The sequence below is a fragment of the Papaver somniferum genome, chromosome 5 (genome assembly GCF_003573695.1).
Source record: "Papaver somniferum cultivar HN1 chromosome 5, ASM357369v1, whole genome shotgun sequence".
Taxonomy (NCBI): Eukaryota; Viridiplantae; Streptophyta; class Magnoliopsida; order Ranunculales; family Papaveraceae; genus Papaver; species Papaver somniferum.
Genome location: NC_039362.1, coordinates 86,230,808 through 86,242,465, shown reverse-complemented (window position 1 = coordinate 86,242,465; position 11,658 = coordinate 86,230,808). Strand labels below are relative to the sequence as shown.

Here is an 11,658-nt window from a genome sequence, read left to right as displayed (position 1 = left end):
TTAGGCGTATGTTGAAGTAGCGCCTGTGTTGGGCGTGTGTTATTGAGTCCGCCCAAGCATACCTTGATTTAATCAACGCCCCAGTCAAGCGTGGATTGTATCAGCGCTCAACCAGCGGACGGATTTAATATCAACGCATGATATCAGGCGTTATTTCTATTTGCGCCGCAGTAAACTTTAGTCTTTTGCCGTTGTGTTTGAGCATTGAAAATACCAAATTCTTTTGGTCTTTGGTCTTGTTTTTAGTATTTGGTCGAGTCCATGACTGTGGTTGCTCTAAGGTGGATATTTTTACCGGCCGATTTGATAATATGACTAAACCTGTGTTCTAATTTGTTTGCGCATGTTTCTTCATGTATGTACAAACACTCGGGTATTATTAATTAAATTAATAGTGAATTACTTTGAAACTTAAGTGATACAATTGAAATTGCTCAGACTTGTTATTGCTACATCATGGAGAATTCTTCGGTGTATATTTTCGTTAAGATTCGGGAGTAGGGACTCGAGAGCATATAAGTTTAGCTACAAACTCGTCGAGATTTTGATCAGAGCTTCCACCTATACCCACTGACTGTTGGGCCAACTGCCTCCACTTGCTTAGATTTCTCTTTATCTCTTTTCCTCTCGCTCCCTCCATAACCTCCATCATACATGCCTCCAAATCCTTCCTTGTCCAAATCCTTTTCTCATCATCATTAACCTTAACTCGTGTGCCCACTCTCCACTCATCCTCTATAAACTTCGCGTTTGTCGTTTGATCTGTCCACTGAGGTATTCCCACCATCGGTATCCCCAAAGATAATGCCTCCAACGTAGAATTCCATCCATAATGCGTCACGAAACATCCAACTGCTGCATGTGAGAGTACATCTAATTGAGGAATCCATTTCACAACCAAACCTTTATTTCCAGTTTCGATTTCTCCCAAAACTTTGCATGATAGTTTGTGTTCTTCTGACTCCTTAACTACCCACAAGAAATAAAAATTGCTTCCAATCAATCCCATTGCTAGCTCTTCCATCTGTTCTTTGCTCAATTCAGCCATGCTCCCAAATGATACATAAACTACCGTCCCATTAGCTCTAGAGTTTAACCAGTTCATACAAGTGTTACTATCTGGCTGGAAAAGGTTGAGTCCATAATCATTGTCGTCTTTGATTCTGTTGTCCAGGTACGCTGATGGTACTGTTGGTCCAATCATTCTTAGCTGTGGAAATGCTTTTGTCATCCAATCCACAACCTACATACACATCACAAGCTTATAAAAGTTGCTCCCTCCGTCCCAAATTAGAAGACCTAGTTAGTTTTAAATTTTGTCCAAGTTAGATGGCCTATATCATCAAATAATGGAATATTTCTAAAATCACATTTTTAATTGATTATTATTATTATGTGAAATATGTATAATTTGATAGTCATGCTTATATTCATTATATTTAAAATGCTTTCCAACGGTATAAAATTTACGAATATCCGTCATACAATTTGAGAGAAATCATTTCTAAATTGTAAATCATATAATTTGAGAGAAATCATTTCTAAATTTTACAATTTATTATACATAAGGGTATAGTCATAAAAATCACTTAGAGATAAGAATTGTGCAAAATACACCTAGGTCATATAATTTGGGACGGAGGGAGCAGTTTAATTTTAATCATGTAACTTGTTGATCAGTACGGTATAATAACAAACAAGGAGGTACAAATATAGAGAACAAACCTGAACTTCCAACGTGTCGAAGCTATTGATAAAGATCCAATCAGCTTCTTCTGCATTTATAAACTGATTCAAGACAAGATTCAAATAAGCTGGGTATGTTCCAGGCACACTCAAGAAAGATGGTAAATCAGACACTTGAAGAGGTATAGGCAGCCCCGGAATCAGAACATCACTATTAGTGACCGTGTTGTGGTCGATCTTTAACAGGCCCTTCTCAAACAGATAATATATGTTATTGACAGCACAAGATTGAGTGAAAAACGATCCTCCTACTATCCCAAACTGTTTCGCTACGTTCAAATCCCATGGCAAGAACGCATCGTAAATTATGCAATTAACAGGATTATTTTTTAGTTCAATAGAGCTATTTAGTTTCTTGATAAGTTGAGTTAAATCTGCTGAACCCACTGTTTCTAACCGCTGTAGATACGACTCTATACTATCTCATTTTGCGAAACCACCGATATCATATCCATCTGATATGGATTCGATTCCAATGTTATGACCAAGTTTTGGTTTGATTGATTTGTATATGAAGTTGGTTGTGACAAATGTGGTTTTAAGACCTTTGGAGACTAATCTTTTCAGAAACTGTAGACATGGGTTTATATGACCTTGACTTGGATATGGAATCATTAGAACATGACCTCTCTTTTCCATCATCATCTTCTCCATTTCTACTCTCTGTTTTCTTGAACAAACACTCGATCTTTAAGTTACTTGTAGACTATAGAAGAAGCTTATCGATTGTTCATATATATTGACAAATTAAGTAAAGTGTCGTCTAGCCCAAGTGTTGACACCCGCTGACCACATTATTAAGTATTCTCTCAAATGGGTGCAACGGACTAACAAAGTATAAGTGTCGTTTAGCCAAGTCCCATGTAAGTGTCTGTCTATACTCACCTAATTTCGACCCCTTCTTTTTTTGTTTTTTTTTTTGTAATCCAGGAGTTAGAGCAAGCACTGTGATGGCCACATAGCAGAAAACTCTCTACAATGTAGTCGCGGCTGGCAAGTGGACCAAGTGGACCCGTAGAGAAATCTTTCAATCCAGTCCATCAAAATTATTGATTCTAGGAGCAACTTTTCTTTTCGTGAAAGCCAAAGCTAAAGCCCAAAAAATATTTGTGACTTTGCAATGTTGCCAATTACAACAACTCAAGGCAAAGAAAATCTGAATATGAGATTCCTGAGTTTTAACTTTCAAGCCAAAGAAGTTTATTAGAAGTAAAATTAGCCGTCCCCTTAATTCACCAGCGATAATAAAACTTCATTAATAACAAATCTTTAGTAAAATGCAAAAACAGTAACAAATCTTTAACAACATCTATTTTTCGTGTACCGCCGTACTTTTCGTACGCCAAACTTATTTTTGATGCAGCCCGTTTTTAAGTATCATCCATTGGATTATGTCTATCTTTAAATATAGCCGTCCGACACGATTGATCTCTAAAATTATAAAAGTACATGTTTCACATAATCAGAGATTCAGAAACAATTCATTTTTTTTCTCTTCCATCCTCCTCTCCTCTTTTTTTCCTCATGGATCTTCTCTGACTTATCTCTCTTTCTCGACAGTATTCAGTGATTTATTTAACTAGAATTTCATTTGATTTCACATCTCCCCAAAATTGAGTTTCGATTGATTTCATATTCTCCCCCAAATCAATGATTTTCATGTCTACCCACATCCAGTTTCAATTTCACTTCGCTAATTCGTCACCATTATAATCAGGTTAGTGTTAGATATTGAAAAGTTAAGTTGGTTCTTTTATTTTACCTATTACTGCGTTTTGTTCTTTCAATGACGACATGTTTTCTTAGGTCGACAGTGTTGTTTGATGAGAATGTCACAGAGTTTTGTGCACAAAACATGTTTGATGAAATTCCTCTGAAAGTTTTCTTTATTTTCCTGCCTATGTTCATGTACTTCGGTAATAGTTTTGTTAATTCATGCAACTTTATTAGAAAGTATTCACACTTACTTATTTTCTCATTTGTTAGAAAGGCTTCATATATACTTAAGATGCATGATTTGCTGATAGTGCAGTTTAGTAAAACAAGAGATTTTGTCAATTATGTATGCAAAATTCTGGTGATTGGGATTGATACGTTACTTCCCAATTGGAATGACGATCTTTAGCTTCAAAGCTTCCATTGGTGATGTTTCTGAATGATATATTAACGTCTAAATATCTTTCTTTTTCTTAAATTTTATACTTTAGTTAATTTGGGGTCGAATTCAAAAATATAAAATACGTACAAAAAGCGGTTATTGTTTACTAACGTGCAACGCACGTGATCTCGACTTGTTCACAGTAGGCTTTCCAACACGGATTTTGATTAATTCATGATATGTATCCATTTTTTCCAAAACATACACCCTACTGCGAGATAGGTTATGAATAATTCAAAACGGTAAGGTACACCGTTAAATTTGGGTGGGCGTTGAGTCGTCACTTGTTAGTCGTGATATGGATTTTTTTTTTATAATCAACCATTAGTATTTCGTTCCGTTAAGAAACGTTTACACGATGGTTTCAAGAAAAAAGAGTACATCATAGACATGAAATAAATACAATAAAAGATGCAAAACGTAAATAAATCGCGAAGAGAAAGAGCGATCCACAACGATAGCATCCAAATCTTGTATGGAGAGATTAAGATAGAAATATTGAAATCATTTATCCTGAGTACGCGCTGAACATATTAAAGTTTATTTCGAATGCGTCATTTCTTTTATGGCTTTGGTGGGTAAGAATGTAAGAGCTTAATATGCAAGATTTCTCTTGAGGATTATCAAATTCCACTGACATTACCAAGCCACTGAATCCAGTGGTTAAGGTTGTTTTCTTTTATATAAATTTAGTGATTAGTTTTACAAATTGAGTAACCCTCTATTATACTTTGCTGAACGCCGTCGCTTGTTCCACAGATCTTTCTGTAAAAATTTAAAAACATTCCCATGACTCTTTGGTTGGAGACTTGGAGGCTTGGAGCCTGTTTCCGTCTCATTTCCAAATATTGTTAAATATTTTGAAATAAAATCTAGTGACTCGTTCTTGCCTAAAACTTGAATTTTGCTATATTAATACTCCTACTTCTCATAACTTCAACCACAACCTAAACAAACCTCTTACAACTAAAGAAATTTGAGCTTGAAACACGAATTGTATTTGTTCATCAATCCATCTTCTTAACTTCTCAAATTAATATCAGCATCTTAATTTACTGCTGAAACTTATGGCGCTTGAAGAGGTGCTTGTGAGCGGCTCAATAGAAATATTGAACAAATTGGGCTTTCTTGCTGCTGAGAAGATTGGCATGTCCCAGGATGTCAAAAACAAGCTGAAAAGGCTTAAGAACACTATGGAGATGATTGCGGCTGTAACAATTGATGCAGAGAAAAAACAATTGGAGGATGCTACTGTGAGAGTTTGGTTGACAAGGCTCCGAGGGGTCACTTATGATGTTGATGACCTTTTGGATGAACTCTCCTACGAAGCCATGCGCCCGGTGTGAAAAGGAGCGCAGCAAGATAGATAAGGTAAAAGATTTCTTCTCATCCAAAACTCTGGCTGATAAAATAAATGAGATCAATAGAAGGCTGGATGATATTTCTGCTGACAAGGATAGGTACATGTTGGTAGAGACTACTATCCCTCGCAATTCGCATGATCACCGAGTAACCTCATCATTCGCAGGTGATATAAAAATTGTAGGAAGAGAAAATGATAAGTCGCATATAGTAAAGATGTTGTTCATGTCATCATCTGAAAATATTTCTGTGATATCCATAGTGGGTATGGGTGGCCTTGGCAAAACCACCCTGGCTCAAATGGTCTACAAAGATGACCAGATAACAGAAAACTTTGATGCAAAAATTTGGGTCTGTGTTTCAAAAGAGTTTGATGTCCGTAAGATTTTAACAAACATAATCGAGTCCATCACTGAGAAAAAGTATGATATGTCAAATTTTGACGTCATTGTACGAGATTTTAGAAAGTGTCTGAGTGGGAAGAAATGTTTACTAGTACTGGACGACTTGTGGAATGAAGATTCCGAGGTCTGGGAGAACCTTAGGAATTCTCTATCCTACTGTGCTAATTACGGCAGTAGAATCTTAATCACTACACGTAAAGAGGAAGTTGCATCCCTTGTTAAGGGTGAAATTCCTCCTTACATTTTAAAAACTTTGTCAAAAGAAGAGTGTTGGTCGATTATCAAGAACAAAGCATTTTCACCCGGTGGCCCGTTAAACACTTCAAGAATGATTGAAATAGGAGAGGAGATTGCGGCAAGATGTGGTGGTTTACCTCTGGCGGCGAATTTCCTCGGAAGTCTGATGCACTCGAAAGGGGATGAGGACAGTTGGTTGTCCATCCAAAACCATACCAGCTTGAAGGCAACTGAAATTCATAACAAAATCATATCAATTTTGAAATTGAGTTATGACAATTTATCCTCGCGCTTGAAACAGTGTTTCTCCTATTGCTCTTTGTTTCCTAGAGATTGGGAGATTAATAGAGAAACATTGATTTGGCTATGGATGGCTGAAGGATTCCTTCATCATTCTGGTGGAGAATATCAAATGTCTCCCGAAGATATCGGGGATAGTTATTTCCATAGTTTGTTGTCATGGTCATTCTTTGAGGATGTGAAAACAAATAAATTAGGTGACATCCAAACATGCAAGATGCATGATTTTGTACATGATCTTGCAAAGAGTGTTTCTGGAAATCATGGAATTGCGGTCTCGGGTGCAAGTGAAATGAAAGATGTTTCTCAAGTTCGGCGTCTACAATTACTTGTACCTGACAAAGAAATTGCCGATGCATTATCAAAGGTGCTGAAAAAGGCGACCAAGTTGCGAACAGTTTTTTCCGTAGAGAACAAGAATCTGAGAGTTGAGAATTTACTCAGTAACAAGTGTCTACGGGTAGTATGTTTGCTTGGTGAACATAGTTTGAGAATCCCATCATCCGTTTTCAAGTTTAAGCATCTGAGATATCTGGACTTATCTTATTCTCAAATCGAAGAAGCGCACCGTGCATCCATCCACAAGCTTTACAATCTGCAGACTCTGGTGCTTCATCAATGCATTGGCGTTAGTAAAATTCTTGAAAGCATTGGGTCGTTGAAAATTCTAATGCACTTGGATCTCTCGTGTTCGGATATTAGAATGCTACCTGATTCTATTCTTGGGCTCATTAATCTGCAAACACTCGATCTCAATGGTTGTTCTCAATTTGAAGCTTTGCATGCAAATATGGGGTCTTTACAAAATTTGAAGTTCCTTAATATTTCATCCACAAGAACTGCAGGGTTGCCTGATTCGATCACTTGCATCGAAAATTTAAGCATGTTGGAATGCAACAATTGCACGATGCTGGAAGCATTACCTACAGGCTTGGGAGCATTAACAAGGTTAAGGTGCCTTGATCTAAAAGGTACGGAAGTCACAGCATTGCCTGAATCTTGCATATACCTACGTAATTTAGAGATGATTGATTTTGGAGACAAGTGTGAGCTTCCAAGGGAAATTAGAAAATGGCCGAAACTGAGACACTTTAGACACGCCAGAGTAAATGATGAAATGCCCAGAGGTGTTGAAGACTTAACTTGTCTTCAAATATTATCCAAATACATGGTGCGGCAACAAGAGCTCTCAGGAAGAACTGGCGATCAATGCATTGGTAATGGTAGCGGGATTGAAGAATTAGGTGGCCTAAAATCTCTTCGGTTATTAACTATGACAAATGTGGAGAATGTTCGAGGTCGAATTGACGCAGAGAGAGCAAAGCTAAATGAGAAGGAATGCATTGAAAAACTGTATCTGTTTTGGTATGTTTCCAGGCGTGAATCTGTAGATATTAAGGGAGACAATGATGAAATGGTGTTAGAAGGCCTCAGACCACATTCTAATTTGAAACAATTGAGTGTAGATGCATTTGCGGGCTTAAAGTTTCCAAGGTGGATGGGTTTATCTGATTGCCTTCCGAATTTGACGGCTATGTTTTTAGAAAACTGCAGTAGTTGTGAGCAGCTTCCATCACTGGGTCTGCTCCCATGTCTTAGAGTTCTTCATATAATTCGAATGAAGTCTGTGAAGCGTTTGGGTGAAGAGTTTTATTACCAGCAAAAAAGCAAAGAAATTGAGGGAGAAAGCAGTTGTAGCAGTGAAAAAGGAAAAGCTATATCTACAAAAGCGTCATTGTTCCCTTCGTTAGTTTCCATGAGAATCCTAGATATGGAAAACTTAGAAGAATGGATTGTTCCTTCTAATCTGGCTTATACTTCCTTCCCTTCATTTGAGGTGTTGATCATCTCTAACTGCAGAAGAATGATAGCCACACCGGTAAATTCATTTTCTTCTCTTACGGTGTTGGCTTTATCTGGCGCAAGCACCAAGATGGTACACCAAATGTTGGTAAACAGCGAAGCAGGAACAGGTCTGTCATCTCTCACAAAGATAACCATAAATAATTCTCCAGAGCTTATATTGTTCTCACTGCACGTACTTCCAAACCATAGTCGTCTCCAGTCTCTGCAGTTCTGGAACTGCTTTAATTTTCAAGGTTTTCTGCTACCTGGACCTGAATTCGACTACACAAGCAGCTCTCTCCGCTCATTGGATATAACAGGTTGCCCATGTGTAATGCCTACCGGATTTACAATCATGGACTTCTCTGCGGGAGTTGACAATCAAACGCTGCGGAAATTTGAAGAGGCATATTGACTATGATCTGAAATCCCTCACGTTTCTTCAGAAAATGGATGTTGACTTCTTAGATTTTGACCCTTGTGTTCATTTTCTTTAAACAAGGAGATATAAATGAGTGGTGATACCAACAACAACATGGTTGTTGTCTTCTCTCCTTTGTGTTTTGTAAGGCCATGCTCATGGGGCTGAAATCTTGTTTTTGGGTTTTTTTTTGTTTGGCTTGTATGTATGTTAATTAGGGCTGTCAATGGGTACCCATTACCAAAAGTTTGACCCATTAACAACTTAGGACCTGACGGGTAATTATCCGATTGGACCCGAATCTAAACGGGTCCAAACGGGTAATACCCGTCAGGTACCCGTTTATTCATATTTTTATTCATGTTTTTGCTAGTTTTGGCTTTGATATTTTACTCGTTTTAAATTTTCTCTTATATCTAATCTTTATTTAGTACATTAATAAGAAATAATAATAAATTTTATAAAAATTATTTAAATCCAAGCCAAAATGAGACAAATATTAAGTTTTTGAGGTTTTTTTAATAGTTTTCTTAAGACCCAATAGGTATCCGAGACCGGCGGGTACCCGGGTATTTAAACGGGTCCGGTTCTGGGTCCACAAGTGTAGGAACCGGACCCGGAGCCGTTAAGACCCGGATCCGACATTTATAAGTAGAGTCCGGGTCTAGTGATACCCGGGAGGACCCGGACCCGTTGACACCCCTAATGTATGTCATGTTTGCAATGTTGCCCATTACAACAATTCATGGCAAGTTAAAATCCAAATATGAAATTCGTGAGTTTTATGCCGAAGAAGTTGATTTGAAGTAAAATTAAGCCGTTGCCCTTAACTCACCAGTAATAATCAAAATCTTCACTTATAACAAATCTTTAGTAAAATGCAAAAACAGTGACAAAAAAATTATATACAGCAATCAGAACACAAAATTAACAGCACCTACTTTGCTTAATGGTAGCTGACACTTCATCCATATTCACAATAGCCTTTCCAGCACCGATTTTGGTTAATTCACGGTCAGTATCGATTTTCTCGTGGACACTTTTATGACTAGTGATTTCAAAAATCTTAGTAACCATTTGAAGGTAAGCTTCTTCGACATTCACATTCTCTAGAGCAGATGTTTCCATGAAACAAAGTCCTTCCTTTTCTGCAAGATTTCTTCCTTCTTCTTCTTCAACTTCTCTTTTATCAACCAAATCGGATTTGTTACCCACAAGTACAATCACCATATCCGTGTTAGCGAATCGTCGTAGCTCATCCAGCCATTTTCGCAGGTTATCAAACGTAGCTCTACGTGTTAAGTCGTAAACTAACATGGCACCAAGTGCTCCTCTATAGTAAGAGCTTGTGATTGCCCGGAATCTGTAAAACAAACCAACATTAGACATAGGAATCTTAGAAATGCCAAAAAGAATGAAAAGTAAAAGGTCCCGTGGGTACATTACTTAAAAATTAAACAATTTTCTTTGGATTTAAACTTTTTAATGATGGATCCAAATAATTTCCTACCTAAAGCATTATGTTTCACCTGGTATTGATTAGCCTGTTTTACCGTTATTGATTGACCTACACTTTATATCTGTCTTTTAACTGTTTTAGGTACTTGATTTTGAAACGCCACGCTCAAAAAGGTGAGTAACCGAACTAGTTTGGTCGTAATCGTCTAAACATGTTCAGTTCAGCAGCTAGTTTAATTCATGGGTTTTAAATTTTTATGATTCAGAAAGACTTGATGGTTCTTCTGTCATCGGCAATAGGCAAAAGCATTGGCAACTCGTAAGCTTGACAAATTCCGTAACAAAAAAGCCTATCAAGCCGCATATAGCATATTCCATCTTTTTTCCCTTTCAAATGTACTTCAGAAAATCAATACTAAAAACTTGGATCATGAATTTATTCTCTCCGTGCATCCACATATTTTTCGTACCACCGATAAATTTAAATTTAGAGATTAAAAGTAAATAAACAAGTCAAGACGGAGTCAAACAGATTGACAAAATGGTTGTTACTTTCTAGTTTTACTTTGTAAGGATATTTTTACTGAATCAATCGAATTTTCAAACACATGAAAATCTAAATCAGCATGATCATAAAAGAAAACATATCAATCAGAAGATAACTATTTAAAACCAGATGTTTGGTAAAACTTAAAATTGATCGAAGAGAATAGATACGGGTTATGAAGAAAGAAAAGATTATATGAGCTTACCGTTCTTGTCCAGCAGTATCCCATATTTGAGCTTTGATGAGCTTATCCCCAACTCTTATATTTCTATAAGCAAATTCAACACCGATGGTTGGTTTAGAATCGAGACGAAATTCATTACGAGAAAATCTTGAGAGAAGGTTCGATTTTCCAACGCCTGAATCACCTATAAGAACAGCTTTGAAGAGATAATCGCACTCGTCGTCGTTAAAAGCATCACCCATTTTTTTTACTTGATGAAACTTCTTAGGTTGGAGTTTGATAAACAAAACCAAGAAGAAGAAATAGAAATAGAAGAAGAAGAAGAAGTCGTTACGGAAGTATTGATTAAAAAGTGATGAGGGCATATATATATATATATATATATATATATATGTGTAAAGATATACATACTATTATGTCATTATCACATAATATGCTTCAATATAAAAGCATAATAATAAATTTTGGGGTTCGAAAATATCATTTTTGGATGAGGATGTGATGAGTAAAAACAACAAAAAAGACAACTGAGAGATGCTGAATTATCAAAGTTTAAATTTGAAACTATGAAAATTCAAAAAATAAAAATATATAGTTTTTTACTTGTTGAGAGAGATTTGAGATTACAGATTCACAATTTCTCCACAAACGAGCATCATGCATGGCATGCAGTGTTCAGTAGTGCTAGATGCGAATTACTGGTCGGGTAAAAAATGTTGCTCCCGGGTGATTTCTCGAGTGGTTTGAAGATACACTTGAGTTATTTGGTAAAAAGTAAAAAAGAGTTAAGTTGGTAAATGATTATGTTTGATTGATAAGTTTCTTCGATAATTTTGTCTAATGAGAGGAGGACGCATGGGATTAAAAAGTTGATAAAAATATTAGGTTTATAAATCTTCAGTACTTTTCCTCCACATGAACTACTTTTCAGAGTGGTTGGCACTCCACTACACATTATTTGTAAGACTTCATTTCCAAGCAAGAAATTTGTTTTGT

The 11,658-nt window shown here is 36.6% G+C and overlaps 2 protein-coding genes and 1 pseudogene across 3 annotated transcripts; 1 reads left to right on the top strand and 2 right to left on the bottom strand.

Moving 5' to 3' along the window:
- Positions 1 to 484: 484 nt before the first annotated feature.
- On the bottom strand, positions 485 to 2,400 carry LOC113279255 (annotated as a pseudogene).
- An 844-nt stretch (positions 2,401 to 3,244) lies between these two features.
- On the top strand, positions 3,245 to 8,859 carry LOC113282103 (disease resistance protein RGA2-like). Of its 2 annotated transcripts, none has more exons than XM_026531040.1 (2): positions 3,245 to 3,463; positions 4,948 to 8,859. In XM_026531040.1, the coding sequence occupies exon 2, from the start codon at positions 5,195 to 5,197 to the stop codon at positions 8,465 to 8,467; it is 3,273 nt and encodes a 1,090-aa protein (XP_026386825.1). In that variant the 5' UTR covers positions 3,245 to 3,463; positions 4,948 to 5,194; the 3' UTR covers positions 8,468 to 8,859. The 2 variants fall into 2 exon arrangements, with proteins under 2 accessions (XP_026386825.1, XP_026386823.1); XM_026531038.1 differs by having other exon boundaries at positions 3,553 to 8,859.
- Positions 8,860 to 9,278: 419 nt separating this feature from the next.
- Positions 9,279 to 10,996, bottom strand: LOC113282102 (ras-related protein RABA6a-like). Its single transcript, XM_026531037.1, has 2 exons — positions 10,684 to 10,996; positions 9,279 to 9,836 (listed from the first exon to the last, which is right to left on the bottom strand). The coding sequence occupies exons 1-2, from the start codon at positions 10,902 to 10,904 to the stop codon at positions 9,401 to 9,403; spliced, it is 657 nt and encodes a 218-aa protein (XP_026386822.1). The 5' UTR covers positions 10,905 to 10,996; the 3' UTR covers positions 9,279 to 9,400.
- Between the last annotated feature and the right edge of the window lie 662 nt (positions 10,997 to 11,658).